Source organism: Clinocottus analis, unplaced genomic scaffold (assembly GCF_023055335.1).
Source record: "Clinocottus analis isolate CAN_PGR_092001 unplaced genomic scaffold, fCliAna1.0.p SCAF_40, whole genome shotgun sequence".
NCBI lineage: Eukaryota > Metazoa > Chordata > Actinopteri > Perciformes > Cottidae > Clinocottus > Clinocottus analis.
In genome coordinates, this window is record NW_027176154.1 from 1,037,743 (window position 1) to 1,062,742 (window position 25,000).

General features: G+C 48.4%; 2 protein-coding genes across 5 annotated transcripts in view; both read left to right on the forward strand.

Moving 5' to 3' along the window:
- The window catches only part of cep170bb (centrosomal protein 170Bb), a 17,497-nt gene extending 2,032 nt beyond the window's left edge, over positions 1-15,465 (forward strand). Inside the window, exons 4-20 of one of the 4 annotated variants that reach the window (XM_068598734.1) lie at positions 1,035-1,113; positions 1,328-1,386; positions 1,493-1,613; positions 1,763-1,858; positions 1,994-2,494; positions 2,923-3,968; positions 4,334-4,510; positions 4,701-4,818; positions 5,116-6,846; positions 7,393-7,633; positions 7,723-7,879; positions 9,106-9,147; positions 10,504-10,641; positions 12,392-12,480; positions 12,621-12,714; positions 12,818-12,869; positions 13,184-15,465. In XM_068598734.1, the coding sequence (XP_068454835.1) occupies positions 1,035-1,113; positions 1,328-1,386; positions 1,493-1,613; positions 1,763-1,858; positions 1,994-2,494; positions 2,923-3,968; positions 4,334-4,510; positions 4,701-4,818; positions 5,116-6,846; positions 7,393-7,633; positions 7,723-7,879; positions 9,106-9,147; positions 10,504-10,641; positions 12,392-12,480; positions 12,621-12,714; positions 12,818-12,869; positions 13,184-13,362 (4,920 nt within the window). In that variant the 3' untranslated portion in view covers positions 13,363-15,465. The remainder of the gene's footprint in view (positions 1-1,034; positions 1,114-1,327; positions 1,387-1,492; positions 1,614-1,762; positions 1,859-1,993; positions 2,495-2,922; positions 3,969-4,333; positions 4,511-4,700; positions 4,819-5,115; positions 6,847-7,392; positions 7,634-7,722; positions 7,880-9,105; positions 9,148-10,503; positions 10,642-12,391; positions 12,481-12,620; positions 12,715-12,817; positions 12,870-13,183) is intronic. The other 3 variants (XM_068598735.1, XM_068598736.1, XM_068598737.1) reach the window with 3 other exon arrangements.
- A 797-nt stretch (positions 15,466-16,262) lies between these two features.
- The window catches only part of LOC137801389 (tumor necrosis factor alpha-induced protein 2-like), a 9,398-nt gene continuing 660 nt past the window's right edge, over positions 16,263-25,000 (forward strand). Inside the window, exons 1-11 of the mRNA XM_068598797.1 lie at positions 16,263-16,426; positions 17,351-17,778; positions 17,914-18,125; positions 19,544-19,658; positions 19,962-20,084; positions 20,191-20,285; positions 22,257-22,349; positions 22,488-22,614; positions 22,843-22,968; positions 23,211-23,360; positions 23,473-23,597. Of these exons, the coding sequence (XP_068454898.1) occupies positions 16,306-16,426; positions 17,351-17,778; positions 17,914-18,125; positions 19,544-19,658; positions 19,962-20,084; positions 20,191-20,285; positions 22,257-22,349; positions 22,488-22,614; positions 22,843-22,968; positions 23,211-23,360; positions 23,473-23,597 (1,715 nt within the window). The 5' untranslated portion in view covers positions 16,263-16,305. The remainder of the gene's footprint in view (positions 16,427-17,350; positions 17,779-17,913; positions 18,126-19,543; positions 19,659-19,961; positions 20,085-20,190; positions 20,286-22,256; positions 22,350-22,487; positions 22,615-22,842; positions 22,969-23,210; positions 23,361-23,472; positions 23,598-25,000) is intronic.

Below are 25,000 nucleotides of genomic sequence, written 5' to 3' on the forward strand. Positions count from 1 at the left end.
GGAGTGAGACAGGGTGAAGGGTGAGACAGGGTGAAGGAGTGAGACAGGGTGAAGGTGTGAAACTAGGTAAAGGGTGAGACAAGGTGAAGGGGTGAGACAAGGTGAAGGGTGAGACAGGGTGAAGGGGTGAGACGAGGTGAAGGGGTGAGACAGGGTGAAGGGGTGAGACGAGGTGAAGGGTGAGACAGGGTGAAGGAGTGAGACAGGGTGAAGGAGTGAGACAGGGTAAAGGAGTGAGACAGGGTGAAGAGTGAGACAGGGTGAAGGAGTGAGACAGGGTGAAGGGGTGAGACGAGGTTAAGGAGTGAGACAGGGTGAAGGTGTGAAACTAGGTAAAGGGTGAGACAAGGTGAAGGGGTGAGACAAGGTGAAGGGTATGACAGGGTGAAGGGGTGAGACGAGGTGAAGGGTGAGACAGGGTGAAGGGGTGAGACGAGGTGAAGGGTGAGACAGGATGAAGGTGTGAAACAAGGTGAAGGGTGAAACAAGGTGCTTCAGGGTGAGACAGGGTGCTTTAGGGTGAGACAGGGTGCTTTAGGGTGAGACAGGGTGCTTCAGGGTGAGACAGGGTGCTTTAGGGTGAGACAGGGTGCTTTAGGGTGAGACAGGGTGCTTCAGGGTGAGACAGGGTGCTTTAGGGTGAGACAGGGTGCTTTAGGGTGGGCCTACAGGGTGCTTTAGGGTGAGACAGGGTGCTTCAGGGTGAGACAGGGTGCTTTAGGGTGAGACAGGGTGCTTTAGGGTGGGCCTACAGGGTGCTTCAGGGTGAGACAGGGTGCTTTAGGGTGAGACAGGGTGCTTTAGGGTGAGACAGGGTGCTTCAGGGTGAGACAGGGTGCTTTAGGGTGAGACAGGGTGCTTTAGGGCTCACTTCAACTACTTTGGTCACTTGGATCTGGTTGCAAAAACAAGATGGCGACGGCCAAAACGTTAGAGTGGAGGCTTCACAAATGAGAGACGTCACCATGACGACATCCACTATGAACCAATCGGATCGCTTCATTTGAAAACATCGTTTGTGTTGTTTGACCCAGACGTTCGTGAACGACTTGAGGATTCCTGACCAGACCTACATCACCCTGAGGGGGGCGGACCTGGTCCGCTTCGGATACGATATCCTTCAGAGGGTGTGTGTGTGTGTGTGTGTGTCTGTCTGTCTGTCTGTGCTTCTGTGTGTGTGTGTGTGTGCTTCTGTGTGTGTGTGTGTGCGTCTGTGTGTCTGTGTGTGTGTGTGTGTCTGTGTGTGTGTGTGTGTGTCTGTGTGTGTGTGTGTGTGTGTCTGTGTGTGTGTGTGTCATAACGTCAGTAGGTTTCTTAACCTCTTCACATTCTCACGTCTACGTTTTGGAGAAAAGTCAACACAAAGTTCCAGAAGAGGCTTTGAAGGTCAGTGTGTGTCTGTGTGTGTACATGTGAGTGTGTGTTCGTGTGGGTCTGTGTGAGTGTGTGTGTGTGTCTATGTGAGTGTGTGTTAATGCTCAGTGTGTTGCAGCATGAGAAGTACAGCAGTCAGCTGCAGATGAATCTGAAGGCTTCAGAGAAGAAGACGGAGCTGGAGGACCGAGCCAGATCAGAGAAAACACCGAGTACCAAGAGTACACAGAGTACACAAGGTACACAAAGTACATCAAGTCCATAAAAATACTGTAAATATTACTACAAACATTAAGACAGTTTACACTGAGCTTAATGTGTGTGTGTCTGTGTGTTCTGTGTGTGTGTGTGTGTGTGTGTGTGTGTGTGTGTGTGTGTGTGTGCGCAGAGTCTCCAGCGTGTCGGCCCACTCCTCTGTATGGGCAGCCATCTTGGTGGGGAGAAGAGGATTATGGGAATACAGTTCAGACTAGCGATGATGCAGGTAAAACACTTCATCAGCTTTCATTTATGTATTTATTATTATTATTATTACTATTATTATTATTATTATTTAATATCATTTAGTGGTTGTAGTACCTGTTTTTATTGTTGTTGTTATTATTACTGAATGTTCCAGAAGTCCAGAGAGACTCGTTGGTGGAACCGGACTTTACCGGATCTCTGCCAGACTCCCAATCCCAGACCGCTTTCCCTCCCTACCACCGTGAGCCGAGCTACTTTGAGATCCCCACCAAGGACTTCCAGCACCCGAGGGCTTTGGGGGCGGAGCTTCACGAGATCCCCACCAAGGACACAGACACGCCCCCTTCCCCAGCGGCCTCCCCCACCCCGACCCCGCCCGTCGTCCAGAGCCACGCCTCCTTCACCATTGAGTTTGACGACTGTATGCCCGGCAAGATCAAGATCAAAGACCACGTCACCAAGTTCTCCACCCGCCAGAGGAAGCAGCCGACTCCGCCCAACACGACGGCCACGCCCACAGACATGATGTCAGCGGAGAGCAAGGTGGCCGATTGGCTGGTCCACAGCGACGTCAGCATGATGAGGAGGCGCCCGCCGTGCGAGGACGCTTACAGCACCAAGAGCGACCTCGCCATCAACATCAAGACGCTCAGAGGTCAGAGTCCACGTTTAACCTTTTGCACTCCGAGCCCGGCGACGCCATTATCAGAGAAGAAAAGAAACGAATAAGTCAAGTGATGTCACCTGGAGGATCTCCGGAACCACAACGTTGATTAACTTCCTTCATTTACAGTAAAGCATTGTGGGAAAAGTTCAATCGGCTCAGAACAAATTAAACTCACTGTTAAATTAATGTAATTACATAAACCCTGTAACCTCACCGTCACTTCTGCGTGCGGGCCGTTTTACTAGATCGTTAATAAATACACTTTAATAAAAGACACCACTACGAGCTTGTAGGAGTCTAATAAAGCATTAAAAATCATTCATTGTAGTATATTAGTACCTGAAAAATCCCAATGCTGCCGGACGACCAGCCCAGACCGCTGTCCTCATGACTAACCGGACTTTTCTTCTCATCAGGTCACCATCATGACGACGGAACCCAGAGTGACTCAGAGGACCCGGTCCTCTCAGGGGGGAGGAGTCAATCTCACCATTCCATCCAATCGGAGCAGTCTGAGGCGTCACAGCAGACGATCCGATCGGGGCCGTCGATCCACTGCCAGCCCCCTCCAGCGCCGCAGTCCTTGCCACCCGGACCGGCCCCGTGCTCCTCTGTGTCCCAGAGTCCTCCTCAGGACCAGTCCCCCACCGCAGAAGAGCCCAAGCAGGGGCCCCCCGAGCACCTCCCCCAGCAGGCCTTCATCATCGAGTTCTTCGACGACAACCCACGCAAAAAGCGCTCGCAGTCCTTCACGCACAACCCTGCCCACCCAGACTCGTACTCCGCCCTGAAGGCCAAGCTGGAGCGCCGGAAAGGCGGCGAAAGGCCGGCGTCCGTGCACGGCCACATCCCTCCCACCCAGCAGGTGACGGTTCCCCTGAAGGGTCAGGGCCACGGTGGCCCCCAGAGATCCAGCTCTCTGAAGAGGGAGAAGACCGAGGGGGAGGTGGCCTCCTCCGGTTCCTCTGCTCGCTCCTCCTCAGGTGTCGCCATTAGACCCTTCGGCAGTGTCGGGAAGAAGTCCAAGCTCGCCCAGGAGTTTGCTGCTGAATTCCTGAAGGATTCTGTTCGACAGGATTCTTCCCCAACAAGGGACAAGATGTCCCCTCCCCCGATGTCTGCGCCGCCAGTGATGATGTCGCCTCATGCAAGAATTCCTTCCCCCCAAGAACCTCCGGCACCTTCCCCGGGCTCCTACCCTATGTCCACCTTGCAGCCTCCAGCAATGTCAAAGTCCTCATGCCTCCCCAATGCTGCTGTTCAGACCGCTTCTCCGGTCCACTCCTCTGGGCCTCCCATGTCCCCCATGCTGCCCCTCGGCATCCGGGCAGGAGACCCCAAAGCTTCCCAGAGGATGATAAGGAACGAGGAGGACGACAGCCTGAGCGATGCCGGGACCTACACAATCGAGACCGAGACGCAGGACAAAGAGGTGGAGGACGCTCGCAGCATGATCGATCAGGTGACCTCACACAGACCTCATGGTGCTGGTAGCTTCTGACAAGACACAAACGAACATCCCTCTAGAGTTTATTTTTGGGGGTAGCGGTAAAGACCTTATTTGTATTATAACATCCAAATAAGTGAGACACCTGTAAGTCTTCTCCAAATCGTCAGTCCACAATAGAATTGTCAATATAAACATGGTTTGAACTGCAGAAAAGGTTATATAACTTTATGAGACCTACAAATATTTTCCTTTGAGGTGCTAAAATAAAAAGTGTGTTCTAAAAGGCTTCAGGGATGCATGCAACCTCTTGTCCTTCTTGCTCCTTCCTGTTGCCATGATCCTGCCCCCGTCCTTATGCATGCCCTGTGCTCTGACAGGTGTTTGGTGTCCTCGACTCTCCAGAGTACAGTGGTGTGAACACAGGAGTCTATAGACCTGTAATGAATGATGGCAAGGATGAGCAAGCTAACCTGCCTAGCGATGGTAGAACTGTGGACCCAATGCATGGCTTTATCCCAGCTGCTATCAGCGGCCCCCCAACAGGCCCCATACAGGTAAACCGAGGAAAAACATAATCTGGAAAAACACCTGTGTAGCATGTTCATGATCCCAGTGCATGAAGTCTAGTGTTACTATTCCCTCAGATTCTCCTGGTACATAATTCACTATGTTGAGTTTTGTCAGACTCTTTGGTTCCACGTTGGTATCGTTCGGTAAAGTTCATCATGTGGTTTTGTTTTCTAGGTTCCACCTGCTCAGGCAGCAGGTCTGGAAGGACCCAAGTGGGTTTCCCGTTGGGCCAGTCTGGCAGACAGCTATGCTGAACCTGGATCCACTGCACCTCAAGGGGATTGTCTGGAAGGTGCCGTTTTATTTTTGTCTATGCAGTTTTCTAAAGATGATCCAAACATTATGTGTTAAGAGTTGGGTATCAAATACAAATAATGTTCTACCCCATTGGGGCTGCACGGTGGCGTAGTGGCCAGCGACTCCCTTTTGACATGGCCATTGTTAAAAGCAGAACAGGTGATCTTGTTGTTGGTGCGAGCACAGTAATTAAAAGTTTGGGCCTTGAAACTTCTATTTTTGAAATACAATCTATGTTTATTCATATAACATTTTATTTGAAAACCTAAGATAACTTGAATTGTTTTTGTAGATTTGCGCTTCATCAGCCGGTCGATGGGAAATTACAGCTACGATAACTCTGAGTCGGAGTCCAGCCACAGCTCCAGGACGAGAAGGCTGCTGCCCCAGGTGCCTCCAGAAAAGCTGGATAGTGTTGCGCCAAGCATCCTGATTCGCCATGAGCCTTACCAAGTCCAGGAACCTCTGGACAGAGTCGCCGGCCCTCTCCGCCCACAGGACTCCACCCAGCGCCTGTCCGTTCAGGATGATGTTGACCCAGACAGCCTCAGTGACGCCAGTCGCTCAGATGATGGGCTCGTTCTGGAGAACACCAAGAAGAATCAGGCCAGGACTGGATCTTTGACTCCAGGGGCCGCCGGTCCTCTCTTCAAGGGTCCAGAGAAAGTGTCTCCCTCCTTCAAATCCACCTCCTTCTACATTGGTTCTGAGGACAGTCCAGGCAAACCTGACCAGGCCCGGAGCCCCGTACAGTCTGAGAGAACACGCGAACCCCCGGCAAAACCCCCCGCCACCACCGTCCTGATCCGACACCTGAGTGGACATGAACCCAGACAAACCGGTGTCAAACCCAACAGCTCTGCTCCAAACCTCCAAATACAGGACAAGGATTCTGTCCCGACTAAAGACAGCTGCATATCATCAATTGTCCGACAGGAAAGCTTTACAAAAGACCGGCCGAGCGACACCATCCAGATGAAGAAGCTTCCTCACATCTCCAGCCACCCGTCCATCAGAGATATGGAGCAGAGGAGGGAGACCATTCAGGACCCACAGTCCTTCCTCCAGGAGGCCGAGGGAACTCTGTCCTCTCTGGACTCTAAGTTCCCCTCCTCCGGCTCCGGCCGGAGCTCAAAGAAAGGAGGCTCCTCCACCCACATGGACGACTCTCTCTCTGGTGAGTCGGATGTGGACACAGCGAGCACCGTGAGCCAGGTGAGTAGCAAGAACGTTCCCATCAGCTCTGCTTCCAAAAAGCGTGGCGCCATCAGCAGCCTTCAAAAGGAGAAGTCTTCTTCCAGCCCGTCCATCCAACAGAAGGGACGGCAGCTTTCTGCCCGTGAACGTCTCTCTGAGAAACGGCGAAACCAGATGACTATGGATACATCGAGCAAGGCAGAGGCAGCAAAGCGCTTCCAGATGCGCCGCAGTGCAGGAAACCGCGGATCTCTGGATCTGTCAGAGAACAAGCAGGGTTCTGGTCAACACTGGACCGAAACAACATCATCTGACCATGAAATTTCCCGTCCGTCCAGCCGCAGCAAGAAACTCATCGCCCCTCTTCAGAAAGAAGACAATGGAAAGACGCCCAAGACGGCAACCCAGCAGGTTTTGACACGATCCAACAGCTTGTCAGCACCACGGCCGACGCGGGCCTCCATGCTACGCCGAGCACGCCTGGGGGAGACTTCGGATAATGAAGGCGCTGAGACCGACCGGGGCTCCCAGAACTCTGACCATATGACTGCACCGTCCAAAGCGTCTGCCGATGGAAAGAAGCTGTCCAGGCTGGACATCCTGGCGATGCCCAGGAAGAGAACCGGTTCCTTCACGACTCCCAGTGACAACGAGACGTCCTCCACTGGTCGCTGCGGTTTCTCCAACCGGAACTCTGAGACCGTCGTCACCGCCCGGAAGACATCCGTGGGCGACGCCCGCCAGGCAGCTAGCAAAGGGGGCGGAGCTTTGGGGAAGCAACCGCTGACCCGAACCCGGTCCAGCGGAGCCAAGTACTCCACCGCCAGTGAGTCCTGGCTGGATTTTAATAATGTAGACATACATCCTTTTTTTCTTGTCATTAGTGTTTGACCTGCTCCTCCTCTCGATTGTGCTCAAGGATTTGGTCTCTAACATCGGTTCAATGTAATTTCTGATGATGAGGAAAAATTCAACTCTGTCTTATAAAATACATGTTATATTATTTAAATCGGGATCTTTCTGATTAATAAGTTTTTTTCTGTAGTAATAAACTGTTTAACTACTATATGAGAGACATGATGATAGTCTGTCCTTTTACTCTCATTGTGGATCATATCGGGTTCCTGTTACCATGGAAACAGCTTACCAGCATCGGTCAGAATGTCAAAGCAATATTAGGACATTGTAGATTCATTATACTAAATTCTCATGACAATCACAATCTTTTGAATTAATCACAAATCTAAAAGGATGTTTCCAGCTCGGTGTTTCCTTGTTCAAACTGGTGAATTAACAACTGGGAAACCAACCAACAGGACTGAGACTGGTTGAGCTTCTTCTGTAAAATGAACCCAAATCTAATTGTTTCCAGGTTCCCGTCGCAGACAGAAGGGCTCAGACTTCTCTTCATCCTCTGAAGAAGACTACGAGGCGAGTGCAGGGAACCCCAAAGCCAAGCGTGGCTCCCATCCCTCCACTTCCTCCCAGACGCCACGCCACCGGACGGCTGCCACTCGATCCAAGTCCGTCTCCCTGGAAACGGAGGAAGACGAGGACCAGAGCGAGGTCGACCCGTATCAGAACTGGTCCACACACAGCGCTGAGATCGCCAAGTAAAAACAACAACAACCCTGACGTGCAATTAGAAGCCTGCCGTTCTTTACCTGTGCATCAAAAACTTTATGTTTGTGTCCCCCTGCAGGCTCAGCCAGGACCTGGCCAAAGATCTGGCCATCCTGGCAAAGGAAATCCACGATGTTGCTGGAGACGGAGACTCGCCGAGCTCCGGCATGGGCACCGCCACCTCACCCAGTTCGCTGCCCAATACGCTGGCCTCTACCATCTCTGCCAGGGAGGAGGTGGGCAACGCTGCACAATACCAATCATCCAGCACAACCACTACAACCACCACAACCACTTTGACCAGTACAACCACCACAACTACAACCACCACAAATACCACAACCACTACAACCACTACAACCACCACAACTACAACCACCACAAATACCACAATCACTACAACCACCACAACTACAACCACTACAAATACCACAACCACTACAAATACCACAACCACCACAACCACCACAAATACCACAACCACTACAACCACCACACCATAACTACAACCACCACAACTACCACAACCACCACACCACCACACTACAACCACCACAACCACCACAAAATAACTACAACCACCACAACCACCACAAATACCACACCACCACCACCACAACCACTACAACCACCACAACTACCACAACCACCACACCACCACACTACAACCACTACAACCACCACAAATACCACAACCACTACAACCACCACACCATAACTACAACCACCACAACCACCACAAATACCACACCACCACCACCACAACCACTACAACCACCACACTACAACTACAACCACCACACCACCACCACCACAACCACTACAACCACCACACTACAACTACAACCACCACACCACAACTACAACCACCCCAACCACCCCAACCACCACACCACCACCACCACAACCACTACAACCACCACAAATACCACAACCACCACACTACAACTACAACTACCACCACCACTACAACCACCACAAATACCACAACCACCACAACTACAACCACCACAACCAACACAAATACCACAACCACTACAAGCACCACAAATACTACAACTGCAACCACCACAGCTACCACAACCATGACAAATACCACACCCACTACAACCACCACACCACAAATACCACAACTACCACAACAACTACAACCACCACAACCACTACAACAACTACAACCACCACAACCACTACAACCACCACAGCTACCACAACCACCACAAGTACCACAATCATTACATCCACCACAACAAGGTGAGGTCAGTTTGTTATATGTACACATGTTTAAAGTTTAACAGATGGAATCTGAAGACAACTGATCCTGAGCAGCACCTTTTTTGTTCAGTCTATCATCTCTCTGATATTCAAAACATCGCAGTGTGTCGTGAGGAAATGCTTTTCTGCGGTTGAGTTCCAGGTTGCTTTGGATTCTCATGATTCATTTCTCTGTTGTGCTGCTCAGAGGCCATCTTTTCCATACTTCTGTGGGTTTGGACCATCTCAGGTGTCTTACTCTGACTCATCACTCCTCCTGCAGTGTGATTGGTTCCTCTCGATCATGCCCCTCTCGTCACGAATCCTAACACTCCCCTCTCACCCGTGTTGGACTGTTCTGAAGCATTTTTTTGGTTTTGACGTTTGCATGATTGAGTGGTTTGGTATGAAAGATTATTAACCACAAAACCACTGAGTGAACTCAAAACAAATCCAAGCTGGACTCAGTCTACACAGTCAGGGTGTGAAGTGACAAACAGGTGAACCGGTATTACATCGCGACCTAAACCTACGGGGCTCTACCCAAACAGACTCTACCCAACCAAGCTGTACCCAACTAGACTCTATCCAACCAGACTCTACCCAACCAGACTCTACCCAACCAGACTCTACCCAACTAGACTCTATCCAACCAGACTCTACTTAACCAAACTCTACCCAACCAGATTCTACCCAACCAGAGTCTACCCAAACAAATTCTACCCAACCAAGCTCTACCCAACCAAGCTCTACCCAACCAAGCTCTACCCAACTAGACTCTACCCAACTAGACTCTACCCAACTAGACTCTACCCGACCAGACTCTACCCAAACAGACTCTACTCAACCAGACTCTACCCAAACAGACTCTACTTAACCAAACGATGCCCAACCAGACTCTACCCAACCAGACTCTACCCAACGAGAGTCTACCCAACCAGACTCTACCCAACCAGACTCTACCCAACGAGAGTCTACCCAACCAGACTCTACCCAACCAGACTCTACCCAACGAGAGTCTACCCAACTAGACTCTACCCAAACAGACTCTACCTAAACAGACTCTACTCAACCCGGACAGTTTTTAGCTACTTATCCTACTCTTCACTACGTTAGTCTACTCTACTCTAACAAATGTTGTAGTTCATTACCATCTGTGAGTATGATCATAGTACTGGTCAGGCGCTCCAGCCAAAAAAAAGGAGTATTTATGTATAAAGTATATAATGTATTTATTTGTCTCCTTTACACTCGGTTCCTGTTCACTCACATCTGTGTTGTCAGTCTGATTCCTGCTCACATTGATTTTGTGTTTACTATTAACTTACATTTACCTCCACCATTAATTAACTGGTTTGACTGGTTTTGGGACAGTTCATGGATCTTTAGCTGCCCAGTAGGATCTTCCTGCACTCTTACACCTCCCTGTTCTGGTTCCCTGCTGTATCCCAGCAGTACTAAACCTCACTGCCTCCACCATCAGCTGCATGTGGACTTGGTGCATGCGCTCACGGGGTTCCGCCTTCACGGCGACTGCTCGCTGGTTCAATAACCAATATTCAGTGGTTGGATCACCGAAGCCAGCCTCCCTTTACTCTCTTTCCAGCTGGTCCAACATATCCCTGAGGCCAGTTTAAACTACCAGAAGGTTCCTCCAGGTTCTGCTGTCGTCTTGGACCTGGACGCAAACATGAATGAGCCGGAGCCCGGTTCTAAGCAACGCCGTCCGTGGAACCGCGAAGAGGTCCTGTCTAACCCACTGAGAGCGTTCACACTGCAGCTCAGCGTTTGTGTTGATGTCACATGGTTTTCAATGTATTAATTATTATTTGATAGAACTTTTCAAACAAATCACATAGGAACGTTGTCCTGACTTCCAAACTGCTAGCTAGCTTCGCCCGGCTCATCTTCATCCCACTGTAAGTTACAGACATCTTCCGTCTGAGTGGAGCTACACATGCAAAGTTTGTCCCCAGGGTGGCGCTAGAGGAACGTTTATTGAATTATTTTGAGCAGCGTTCACTAATAAATTCAAGAAATTCAAGAAGATAATGTATTTATTATTTGAGGATGTATCATTTATAATGATTCCAGTTAAATTGGAAATCTTCTTTGGAGGTTATTCAATTACAAATACATGTTGACGACATACAGACGTTAATACAACTGTTGGCACTAAATCATAGAGCTAAGTTGGACATTGTGGTGTTCGGACCTTTGCATGTAGAAGTTCTCTCTGACTGGAACTCGCTGAGGACCCAGCACCATGTTCGAGAAAAAGTACCCCGTTCTTTAAGGAGTACCATGTTCTAGAGCGAGTACCATGGTCTAAAGGAAATACCCTGGTATAGAGGGAGTACCCTGGTATAAAGGGAGTACCATGATCTATAGGGTGTACCATGTTCTAGAGGGAGTACCCTGTTATAGAGAGTACCCTGTTCTATAGGGAGTACTATGTTCAAAAGGGAGTACCCTGTTCTACAGGGAGTACCATGTTATATAGGGAGTATCCTGTTCTAGAGGGAGTACCCTGTTCTAGAGAAAGTCCCATGTTCTAGAGAGAATACCCTGGTCTAGAGGAAGTACCATGTCTAAAAAGAGTACCTTGGTATAGAGGGAGTACCATGGTCTAAAGGGAGTACCCTGGTCTAGAAGAAGTACCATGTTTTAAGAGAGTACCCTGGTATAGAGGGAGTACCGTGGTCTAAAGAGAGAACCCTGGTGTAGAGGGAGTACCCTGGTCTAGAGGAAGTACCATGTCTAAAAAGAGTACCCTAGTATAGAGGGAGTACCGTGGTCTATAGAGAGTACCCTGGTATAGAAAAGTATCGTGGTCTAAAGAGAGTGCCCTGGTATAGAAAAGTACCATGGTCTAAAGAGAGTACCCTGGTATAGAGGGAGTACCGTGGTCTAAAGAGAGTACCATGGTATAGAGGGAGTACCCTGGTATAGAAAAGTACCGTGGTCTAAAGAGAGTGCCCTGGTATAGAAAAGTACCGTGGTCTAAAGAGAGTACCCTGGTATAGAGGGAGTACCGTGGTCTAAAGAGAGTACCCTGGTATAGAGGGAGTACCGTGATCTAAAGAGAGTACCCTGGTATAGAGGAAGTACCGTGGTCTAAAGAGAGTACCCTGGTATAGAGGGAGTACCGTGGTCTAAAGAGAGTACCATGGTATAGAGGGAGTACCGTGGTTTAAGGAGAGTACCTTGGTATAGAGGGAGTACCGTGGTTTAAGGAGAGTACCTTGGTATAGAGGGAGTACCGTGGTTTAAGGAGAGTACCTTGGTATAGAGGGAGCAGGAAACAGTCCGGTTGTAATTTACTAGCTGATACAAATACATTAAAACAATAACCGTAATGTCCTGAGTCTGCAGTGTGAACATTTCTTGCTTTCATCAAACTGAAGGAGCTGCAGTTGGTTCTGATGTTCTGGGACATGAACTGCTGTTGAGGACTCACCTGGTTCCTCTCTGTCTCTGAATGAATCCTTAAGGTGGTTCTGGACAACCTGATGCTGAACCCGGTGTCTCAGCTGTCCCAGGCCATCCGGGAGAACACAGAGCAGCTGGCTGAAAAAATGAAGTAAGGATCCAGGTTCAGTGTGTTAGGGGTTCAGTTTGTATTTGGTGGTCCAGGTCTGGGGAAGGGTTCATCTAATCTCCATGAAGTGGTCTGCTGTGGTTTGGTCTTGCGCTGGGTGTGACCCTGTATTGTGTTCTCAGGGTTCTGTTCCAGAACAAGGCCGAGGTCTGGGAGGAGATTGAGGCCAAAATCAACGCTGAGAATGAAGTCCCCATACTGAAAACCTCCAACAAGGTTCTTATGTAACCTCTTAACTGTGATGAGTAATTCTGAGGCTCTGAAGGAAACCTTTTCTGAACTCTGAAGCTTTTCTGAACCTTTTCTGTTGGTGTTGCAGGAGATCACCTCCATTCTGAAAGAGCTGAGACGAGTCCAGAGGCAGCTGGAAGGTAAACACACACTTTATGTCTACAATCATGGAACCGGGTTTAACATATAATACATTATAATATAGAATACATTATATTATATATAATACCTTATATGTAATACATCTCTTGCCCGCTGAGAAATGGGCAGCACAGGGAAAATACAGACAATTGTTATTTCTATAATATGGGACATGCAACTAAGTTTTTGATTACAAACCCAAAGTATTATTACACAGAAGCCAATCTCTGCGCTAACAAACCACTCTTTCTGCTAAGCTAGGCTAACCACTCTTTTTGCTAGGCTAGGCTAACCACTCTTTCTTCTGTTATAGTGATCAACACCATTGTGGAGCCTGGCGGGGGTCTACAGCCTGCCGTCGTTGGTCCGACTCTACCGTCTTCCAGGGAGAAGAAACCCAGCACCAGACCCCGCGTCCCTCCGACCTCCAACGCCAACACAAGCACCAAAAGACCACCTCGTGGACCCGGCGGGGCCCACTACTTGGCCTGAGTGGCTCCCTTAGCACCTGCGGGCCGGAGCCATGAATCCACGCCATCTGCAGAGACGTGGCCCCGCCTCCTTCCAGTGATCAGCTGACTTGATGACCAGCTGCAGAACCAAAGGGTCCTGTTCCTCACAGTTCTGGTCCTTGCGTTTCTGGTCTTTATGGTTCTGGCCCTCATGGTTCTGCAGTTCATTTCTCGTTGTCCCTGTTCCAGACCATACACTGATAGTCTACAGCGCTACACTTAGTCCTAGTATGAGGTTTTGGTACACAAGGTACATGCTTGTTTAATTACGTCACACCAGAACCAATAGAGAACCAGAAGTCCAATGCGCTAGCTCTGGTGTAATCCAGTGAAGACAAGGCTCAAGGTTTGTCCCTACTGGCCTTCTGTAGAGTCCTGCAGGGCTTCATGAAGACCTGGTTTCTGTAGATATGAAGGACCAAAAGCCTCCTGAAGGCAGAGATGCTCCTCGATGAGGGTCAGGAAACACAAACCTGAACAGAAGGAGTTGAACCAGATCGCCAGCAGCTCCTGGTCCTCCTCGGGGTCCCAAAGTCGTCCTGGGCCCTGAGAAGCCTTCAGGTGAGACTGAAGAGCTGCTCCAAAGTCATCTTTCCCAGATAGAGAGACCAGGAACCCACATGGCGGGCCAGAATAGAGACCAGGGCTGCTGATCTGTCTGAGCACCGTGAGGACTGATGGTCTTCACCTCACCTCCGGTCCCTTAGAGCACTGCATTGTGAGACATTCCAATTCTGGGGCACAGTGAAGCTAATGAGGTTCTGAACACCCCGAGAACCGATTCCTGAAACCCGGACTCCCTGCAGGACTGGAGGCGCTGCCTCTGTGTGGATTCATGAGACCCGTACTTCACCAGTAGAAGTCTGTAGAACAACGTTTAGTGAAAGCTACAAAATGCTTGAATAATTAATAACCTGTTGCTGCGCTGCGTTGGTCACATGACCGCTTGTGTTTTCTGTCTGTGAGTAGAAGAGAAAGTTCTATTTTACTGTGAATGTTCTATTTCGCTGTCGCTGAATGTCTGTGGAGCTGGAACAGCCGACCGTCCTGCTGGTCCTCAAACGCATCTCCTTCCTCAACCGCAACCAATGAAGCCCAAAGATCCGGTTCTGATTCTGAGCTCACGAACGCAACACTTTGGTTTTCTTTTCATGGCATAAAATAACGTTCATAATGGTGGCGATGATAATATTGTTTCTGTCCTCCTGCAGAGCAGTTAATACTAAACAACACCTTTCATATCACCAGAATCTCTCTTTGCAGAGCTTTCTACCGATCTGTCTGTCTTCACCGCCGCTCAGCATCCAGGTTCTGCTAAACTTTACCGTTTTATAACTTCCTGGTTAGCCTAGCTCAGCACAAAGAATGGAGAGAGGGAAAATGCTAACCTCGCTGTCCTGAAGACGGATGTCGAGAGGATGAACTTTTATTTTGTAAGGTGCACGTTCCTTTGGCTTAAAGCAGGTGAAGGTTCACAAAATGTGGAGTTTTTCATTTGACAAATATCTGGTGTTTTATTTTGACAGTCAAGCTGTTTTATTTTACATTTCATTTAGCTGACGCTTTTATCCAGAGTGACTTACATGATGCTCTAAACACCGTAAACACAGCAACAAGCAGCAAATAGAGGTTAAGTGTCTCGCTCAAGGACACAACGACATGGACTAGCGGAACTGGGACTTGAACCATTAGTCGAAAAACAGGCATGCTAACCACTGAGCCACAGTCACTACTTTGACAGTCATGGTGTTTTATTTTGACAGTCATGGTGTTTTCCTGCTCTGCAGCCAATGAGAATGTATCGATTCGTCACCTGCCCACAACATGAGTCTGATTAGCCGGTTTGTGATGATGTCACTGCTGCCGCTGGGTGATTGGTCATGTGACCACTTCCTGTTATCAAAGCTGTTCATGCTTCATTACGAAGGTGTCCCTGAAAACATCCTTCTTCTTCTTCTTCTTCTTCTTCTTCTTCTTCTTCTTCTTCTTCTTCTTCTTCTTCTTCTTCTTCTTCTTCTTCATCATCATCATCAGGGTTTCTTTGTATCAGGTCATTTGTAATAAACTGACTTCATGACATGAATTTTTCTGTTTCTTTCAGGCTGAATTATGAATGAAGTACTCAGAAGTTTTACTGTCATATGCACAGTTATTCTATGCAATGAAAAGCAATATAAAGTACAACATGTACCTCTGAAATGTAGTACAGTATAAAGTACAATATGTACTTCTGATATGTAGTACATTATCCTATCCTTATATAATATATATATATATATATGCACATACATATACACAAAAATATATGTATATATAATATAAATATAAATATATATATATATAATATAGATGTATATATCATTTATATATATAACACCCTGTCTAGCCCCGCCCCCTCTAATATGTATAGCCCCGCCCCCTTTAATATGTATAGCCCCGCCCCCTCTCATGTGTCTAGCCTCACCCCCCCCCTCCCTCCCGGGCTCCTGCACCACAGAACCCGTCGCCGCTGAGATTAGAGGTAAGAAGCTGCTTTGTCGTTTATACACAACACGTTTCATTGGGAAGGAGTCACTTCCTCTCTGCTGGTCTCTGATCAGATTATTGATCCTTTTGAAACGATGAAAACTCACAGTTTCATGACGTGTTATCCTTCATCCTGTTGTTCAATGTGTGTGTGAGCGTCCTCTTGGGCATGAGCACAGTATAAAGTATTCATCTCTTCTGGTTTTAATTATTGATCTGTAACGTGACGCTGAAGGATCACGGAACCATGACGTCGTGGAACAGGTTTGAAAAAGGTTTTATTGACATCATCACAGACTGTAGAGAGACTTCAACGTTCTCTTCAGAACCCAGGTTCCCTCTGTGGACCCGCTCCATGGTGCATGATGATCGTGTTCTCCATTAGAACGTGTTGATAATGGTTTCAGCCGGAGGCAGCATGGAGAACCCTGAAGGAGCGAGGAGGAGGTTCCCCAAATTGAAGAACCCTGCAAAGGTCTGGAAGAACTGCAAACAGCAGAACCACACCAACAATACAGGTCAGAACCAACAGAACCTCAGATAGACCACCATCAGACCAGAACCAACAGAACCTCAGATAGACCACCATCAGACCAGAACCAACAGAACTTCAGATAGACCACCATCAGACCAGAACCAGAGAACCTCAGATAGACCACCATCAGACCAGAACCAACAGAACCTCAGATAGACCACCATCAGACCAGAACCAACAGAACTTCAGATAGACCACCATCAGACCAGAACCAAAAGAACCTCAGGTAGAGCACCATCAGACCAGAACCAGCAGAACCTCAGATAGACCACCATCAGACCAGAACCAACAGAACCTCAGGTAGAGCACCATCAGACCAGAACCAGCAGAACCTCAGATAGACCACCATCAGACCAGAACCAACAGAACAATCCTCACTGTTTTCTCGGGTCTTTCCCGGACTGATGAATGACAGTAGCTGCTCTGGCGTGTGTCACCTCATATTCACACCCCAGTCGAACAGGAAGTCATGGTTGACCACACAGGTGTTCCTAATCAAACAGGTGAACTCATAAATGTCAGACTTGAAATATACTTCTGTTAGATTTAAATCATGAGATTTTCTCGGGTGCCAATAATTGTGGAACACATGTTTAGGAGAAAAATACAAAACTTTTAAATAAATGTTTCAATTCAGTTTATTTTGTAGAGCCCAAAATCACAAATACAAGATTTGCCTCAGAGGGCTTTACAACCTGTGCTCATGATCATTCACTTCAAAGAAAAGGTCTGATTTGTGTCAATATTTTGAATAAAAAAGAAGAGGATGAACAGCAAAGAAAAGAATTATTTTCACAGCCTGTTTTGCTCATATTTATTACTGTAGCTTGAACGAGCTGTCAGAGTTTGAGGTTCTGCAAACATTCTGTGACACCTAGTTCATACAAGAATGTTCTGTGTGTTGCAGAGAGGGTTCTGGAGCAGGAGGTTCTGGAGCAGGAGGAGGAGCAGCTGGAGGAGGTCAGCAGGAGGCTGATCCTCAGGGAGGAGCAGCTTTTCAGTCAGGACCCCCCCAGTGAGGAAGAGGAGGACCAGCTGCAGATCGACCTAGAGGCTTTGAGCCTGCAGATGTGGATAGCCGTTCAGAACATCTTCAGCACCTCCTCTGGGAACCTGAAGGTCCTGAGGAGCGCTGTGGCCTCTATACGGCAGCAGGAGGATCAGGACCGCCGCTGGACCGGCTGTCCGGTGGACCGGGTCCCGGTGTGGCGTCCTCAGAAGTGTCTCAGGACCCACAACACTCTGCTCCACCACATGGTGGAGTCCAGACTGAAGGAGGCCGCAGAGGACCACTGCAGGGAGATGCCAGGACTGTCTTCTCCTCTGAAGAGACAGGTGGGTCCTCACCGAGCAGGTGAGTTAGTAACACTAGTAGTCCTGCTCGGTATGCAGGTGTGTAGTATAGAGAACTTGTGTTCCTAACACACCTGTGAAGGTGTGTTGATAACTTATGTTACTACACCTGTGCAGGTGTGTCGTATGGGCAGGTGTGTGAAGGAGGACCTGCTCACGGTGCTGAGGACGGTGCAGGACTGTTACCTCCCGCAGATGGACATCCTCAACTGTTTTGCTGGACTCTTCCATCGGAGCTTCTCTGCTCGGCTGGCAGAACTCGCTGGTTCTGGACTGGAACCGGACGACTGCAGCTACCTACTGTTCTGGATCAACCGCTGCTATCCACAGTGGGTCCATCAAACACACTTCACCTGGGTCTTTGGTGGTCTTTGGGGTCCAAGCTGGGTCTCTGGTGGTCTTCAGGGTCTCAGCTTGATGGATCAAAGAACTTAATCAGTTTTCAGATGGTGATCTGTTGGTGGTCTCCTTGTTTGTGGTCTCCTTGTTGGTGGTGTCCTTGTTTGTGGTGTCCTTGTTGGTGGTCTCCTTGTTGGTGGTCTCCTTGTTTGTGGTCTCCCTGTGTGTGGTGTCCTTGTTGGTGGTCTCCTTGTTTGTGGTGTCCTTGTTGGTGGTCTCCTTGTTGGTGGTCTCCTTGTTTGTGGTCTCCCTGTTTGTGGTGTTCTTGTTGGTGGTCTCCTTGTTGGTGGTGTCCTTGTTGGTGGTCTCCTTGTTTGTGGTCTCCTTGTTGGTGGTGTCCTTGTTTGTGGTCTCCTTGTTGGTGGTCTCCTTGTTGGTGGTCTCCTTGTTGGTGGTGTCCTTGTTGGTGGTGTCCTTGTTGGTGGTGTCCTTGTTTGTGGTCTCCTCGTTCGTGGTGTCCTTGTTGGTGGTGTCCTTGTTGGTGGTCTCCTTGTTTGTGGTCTCCTTGTTGGTGGTCTCCTCGTTCGTGGTCTCCTTGTTTGTGGTGTCCTTCTTGGTGGTCTCCTTGTTGTTGGTCTCCTTGTTGGTGGTGTCCTTGTTTGTGGTCTCCTTGTTGGTGGTCTCCTTGTTCGTGGTGTCCTTGTTGGTGGTGTCCTTGTTGTTGGTCTCCTTGTTTGTGGTGTCCTTCTTGGTGGTCTCCTTGTTGTTGGTCTCCTTGTTTGTGGTCTCCTTGTTGGTGGTCTCCTTGTTCGTGGTGTCCTTGTTGGTGGTGTCCTTGTTTGTGGTGTCCTTGTTGGTGGTCTCCTTGTTGGTGGTGTCCTCGTTGGTGGTCTCCTTGTTTGTGGTCTCCTTGTTGGTGGTCTCCTTGTTTGTGGTGTCCTTGTTGGTGGTCTCCTTGTTTGTGGTCTCCTTGTTGGTGGTCTCCTTGTTTGTGGTGTCCTTGTTGGTGGTCTCCTTGTTTGTGGTCTCCTTGTTTGTGGTCTCCTTGTTGGTGGTGTCCTTGTTGGTGGTGTCCTTGTTTGTGGTCTCCTCGTTCGTGGTCTCCTTGTTTGTGGTGTCCTTCTTGGTGGTCTCCTTGTTGTTGGTCTCCTTGTTGTTGGTCTCCTTGTTTGTGGTCTCCTCGTTCGTGGTGTCCTTGTTTGTGGTCTCCGTGTTTATTAACTTATGTATTAACTGATATTTTAATATTGTGAGACTTTATTGATGGTCTAAAGAAGAGACATCAGGTATATTTACTACATGTACATTACAATGTGTACAGGTATGAGTACAATAAATACAATACGCAGTAATAATACATAAGACAGTATATAATGCTATATCAGCTCATGTTGGTTTCTTCCGGCAGAGACGTACTGAACCATGAAGACCTGCAGGGGAGGATCAAGACCGCCTGTCTGGGTTCTCTGCTGCCGCAGAACCAGCTGGACTGTCTGGAGGACCAGTACCTGACCCACAAGGAGGTAAAGACCACCGGGTTCTGGTCCGAGTCCAGTCCTTCAATGTTGCTTTATTTGACTTCAAAACCAGCTGTTTAGCAGTTGTTGTTTAGTTGTTTTTAATGTATTTCATTCCTTATGATTCTGTGGGTTAATAATATGATGAGTTCATAAAGTTCATTAGCAAAAGTTGCAACTCTTTTGGTTTGAACGTAGCACAACAATTTGTTCTGTGAGAACTAAAAGGAGTTGAAGTGTCTGTTGAAGTGTTCACACTGAAAGGAGTTGCAGTGTATGCTAAAGAATACAAACGTGTTTTTCCTTCAGGACAAAGTGAAGTTGTGGCTGAACGCAGCTCTGAAGAAAGAAGAGGAGAGCTGGCTGAGCGGCCAGAACCCAGAACTCATCGACCAGTTCTGCTTCAGTCCTCTGGCCATCGATGTCATCCAGGTGAGACGTGTCCAGGTATATATATAAATATGTGTGTGCATGTGTGCGTGTGTTCTGGTCATGTGTGTCTAGGTGTGTGTCCACGTCTCTGTGTTTTTGTGTCCAGGTGATGAACGGCTCCCTGACTGACTTTAGCTGTGTGATCAGAGACCAGAGCGAAGCTCAGAGGATCACAGCTCACCTGGACAGCTTCCTCCGCAGGTAGAGGGTGAAAGTGGATCCAGGTGCAACGGAACACGAACATGACATATGTCGTACAGTTTATACATCTGCTTTCTTTTTCTGAACAGGTACCAAAAGAAACATTAGTATTTTATCAGGAACAACATAAACAGTGTGTTCAGTAGTAAGGGTCCCTGTGAGGGACAAACCACTCCTTCTTTGGTCCATGTTCAGTAGTAAGGGTCCCTGTGAGGGACAAACCACTCCTTCTTTGGTCCATGTTCAGTAGTAAGGGTCCCTGTGAGGGACAAACCACTCCTTCTTTGGTCCATGTTCAGTAGTAAGGGTCCCTGTGAGGGACAAACCACTCCTTCTTTGGTCCATGTTCAGTAGTAAGGGTCCCTGTGAGGGACAAACCACTCCTTCTTTGGTCCATGTTCAGTAGTAAGGGTCCCTGTGAGGGACAAGCCACTCCTTCTTTGGTCCATGTTCAGTAGTAAGGGTCCCTGTGAGGGACAAACCACTCCTTCTTTGGTCCATGTTCAGTAGTAAGGGTCCCTGTGAGGGACAAACCACTCCTTCTTTGGTCCATGTTCAGTAGTAAGGGTCCCTGTGAGGGACAAACCACTCCTTCTTTGGTCCATGTTCAGTAGTAAGGGTCCCTGTGAGGGACAAACCACTCCTTCTTTGGTCCATGTTCAGTAGTAAGGGTCCCTGTGAGGGACAAACCACTCCTTCTTTGGTCCATGTTCAGTAGTAAGGGTCCCTGTGAGGGACAAACCACTCCTTCTTTGGTCCATGTTCAGTAGTAAGGGTCCCTGTGAGGGACAAACCACTCCTTCTTTGGTCCATGTTCAGTAGTAAGGGTCCCTGTGAGGGACAAACCACTCCTTCTTTGGTCCATGTTCAGTAGTAAGGGTCCCTGTGAGGGACAAACCACTCCTTCTTTGGTCCATGTTCAGTCTGTTTCTTACCTTAAAGATGTTAAAGACCAGCAGTTGATTCACTTTATACAAAAGCAATAAGTGCTTTTCATGTTTTCAGTTCAGTTTTTGTTCCTCAGTGAGAAAAGTCCAGTCTGTGTTGTTTTGAACATCTTGTGTTGTGAGGAAAGTTCTCCTCTTTGAGAGAAGAGTAAAGATCCAGAAGTGATCCTGACTTAAATGACGATGACGACAAATACGCGCCGCCGGACAGCTGTGTGGCGGGAGGGCGGGACTTAAGACTGACATGAGTGACAGTCACGCTCAATGGACTCTTTGGGGTAAACAGGAAGTCTCTGCAGCGAACAGGTTTACAGATGTGCTGCTTAGTGCCTTCTATCGTCGGGGAGTTTGAAAATGAACGAATGCGCCTCGGCCCAAGATCTTTTTTTTTTTTGTTGTGAGAAATTGGTTGTGTGGTGTGAGAGTGTGTGAAAACATGCAGAAGTGTGTGTCACACGGCGAAACCGTGAGAGATGGTAGCTCTGAGTCTGGACTGTGAGCTGCAGCGAGTCCTGAGAGACTGACTGAGTTTCTCTTTATGAGGCGGAGCGGCTCGCGGCAGCACCACTGCTCTAAGAACACAAACTACACAACAACTGCACAACAAGACTTTCACTCAGGCTCAAGTCTAAAAGTCTTCAACGCTGCTTGTTGGTGAAGCTACAGAAGCACACGCACGTACATACACCACTTCAAAGTAAAAGCACATACATAAATCACTTCAAAGTAAAAGCAGTGCCATTGTATTGCATTCATAACGTGCATCTTATTTATTTATTCTTCATGTTTGATTGACCTCACACGGGCCGGACTGAGAGAGCCGTAAGAGGCCAAGTCTGAACTACGTCTGGAGAGATTTAAAGTGCAGAGCCTTAGTGCAGTAATAAGCCCCTCCCACTGCAGCGATAAGCCCCGCCCACTGCAACAAAACATGCATGATAAATAACACTGTTAAAGGATTGCCAGGTGAACGTTAATAACACATGAATTTCCCGGCCCTCATGAACGCATCACGTGTGTTTAGCTATCTCTCCAGTGTGCAGCAGTTCATGAAGGGTCATCACGGCAACACTGCCTCCGTGATCAAAGCCCAGCTGGTCTGTGAGCAGCAGCTCAGGTAGGTAACACACTTGTCACACCTGCGGCCACACCTCACGGACTCCCTGAAGCATTCTGGGAAGTGTAAGATGTTAAAAAGTGAAAGGGGGCACTGATTGGTCACTGTTCTCCTGCTGTGTTGCTGATTGGTCCTCAGGGATTACATCACAAGTCAAACAGGAAGTCTGTCAGAGCGGCAGAGACGTCACTGTCTGGACACTCTGTCGGCCCTGAAGGATTGTGGGTACAGGTGTTTCACCTGTCCCATCCACACCGAGCTGAAGGTAGTGACGCTCTTCCTCTTCTGATCCAACAAAGAGAAGCAAATATACTGCGATACCATCTAACTATTATTATTATTATTATTATTAATCATAATAATAACAATTAGACGGTATCGCATTATATTTGCTATATTTATTATTATTATTATTAATATTATTAATATATTAATAATAATAATAATAATGATATTACTACTACTAATAAGACTAATAATGGGCTGTGTTCAGGTGTGTCTCCGCCAGCTGTGGACGCCCGTCTGGCTGGACGGGTCACTTCCTGTCGTTGACTCTCTGCTGGACTTCCTGAACCACCAGCTGATGCTCCTGAATGACCTGCACCCAGACTGCAGACAGGTGAGACAGTTTACCTGTCTCACCTGTCTGCAGTCTGTCTGTCTGTCTGTCTGTCTGTCTGTCTGTCTGCAGTCTGTCTGTCTGCAGTCTGTCTGTCTGCAGTCTGTCTGTCTGTCTGCAGTCTGTCTGTCTGTCTGTCTGTCTGTCTGCAGTCTGTCTGTCTGTCTGTCTGCAGTCTGTCTGTCTGTCTGTCTAACCACCTGTCTGTCTAACCACCTGTCTGTCTACCTATCTGTCTGCAGTCCCTGCTGTCTCTCCTCCATCAGGACCTGGTGCTTCAGTATGTGAAGAGGATGATGAAGTCCAGGATGAAGAGCAGAGAGCAGCAGGTGGGCGGAGCTCAGAGGATGAATGACGACGCCCAAAAGATCACTGACTTCTTCAGAGAGGTGGTGAGAGACACACACAGACACACACACACAGACAAACACACAGACACACACACATACACACACACAGACACACACACACACACACACACAAGTACTGCGTCTCTGTTCTCAGGGCTGCAGTGACTCTCGGTGGCTCGGTGAGGTTCTCTGCAGCCTCGCTGAGGTTCTCCGTCTACAGGATCCTGCAAGTGTTCAGCTGGAGCTCGTCAGTCTGGCCAGAAGGTTCCCCGATCTCAGGTACAGAGAGAGAACCAGAGAGAGAACCAGAGACAGAACCAGAGACAGAACCAGAGACAGAACCAGAAAGAATCAGAGAGAGAACCAGAGACAGAACCAGAGAGAGAACCAGAGAGAGAACCAGAGAGAGAACCAGAGAGAATCAGCGAGAGAGAACCAGAGAGATCCAGAGACAGAACCAGAGACAGAACCAGAGAGAGAACCAGAGAGATCCACAGACAGAACCAGAGAGAGAGAACCAGAGAGAACCAGAGAGAGAACCAGAGAGAGAACCAGAGAGATCCACAGACAGAACCAGAGAGAGAGAACCAGAGAGAACCAGAGAGAGAACCAGAGAGAACCAGAGAGAGAACCAGAGAGATCTAGAGACAGAACCAGAGAGAGAGAACCAGAGAGAGAACCAAAGAGAACCAGAGAGAAAACCAGAGAGAACCAGAGAGAGAACCAGAGAGAACCAGAGAGAGAACAAGAGAGAACCAGAGAGAACCAGAGAGAGAACCAGAGAGAATCAGAGAGAGAACCAGCGAGAATTAGAGAGAACCAGAGAGAGAACCAGAGAGAGAACCAGAGAGAGAACCAGAGAGAATCAGAGAGAGAGAACCAGAGAGAGAACCAGAGAGAGAACCAGAGAGAGAACCAGAGAGAGAACCAGAGAGAATCAGAGAGAGAACCAGCGAGAATTAGAGAGAACCAGAGAGAGAACCAGAGAGAGAACCAGAGAGAGAACCAGAGAGAATCAGAGAGAGAACCAGAGAGAGAACCAGAGAGAGAACCAGAGAGAGAACCAGAGAGAATCAGAGAGAGAACCAGAGAGAGAACCAGAGAGAATCAGAGAGAGAACCAGCGAGAATTAGAGAGAACCAGAGAGAGAACCAGAGAGAATCAGAGAGAGAACCAGCGAGAATTAGAGAGAACCAGAGAGAGAACCAGAGAGAGAACCAGAGAGAACTAGAGAGAGAACAAGAGAGAACCAGAGAGAATCAGAGAGAGAACCAGCGAGAGAACCAGAGAGAGAACCAGAGAGAATCAGAGAGAACCAGAGAGAACCAGAGAGAACCAGCGAGAATTAGAGAGAACCAGAAAGAGAACCAGAGAGAGAACCAGAGAGAATCAGAGAGACTCAGACAGAACCAGAGAGATCCACAGACAGAACCAGAGAGAGAGAATCAGAGAGAACCAGAGAGAATCAGAGAGAACCAGAGAGAGAACCAGAGAGAGAACCACAAAGATCCAGAGACAGAACCAGAGAGAACAAGAGAGAACCAGAGAGAGAACCAGAGAGAGAACCAGAGAGAGAACCAGAGAGAACCAGAGAGAGAACCAGAGAGAGAACCACAAAGATCCAGAGACAGAACCAGAGAGAACAAGAGAGAACCAGAGAGAGAACCAGAGAGAACCAGAGA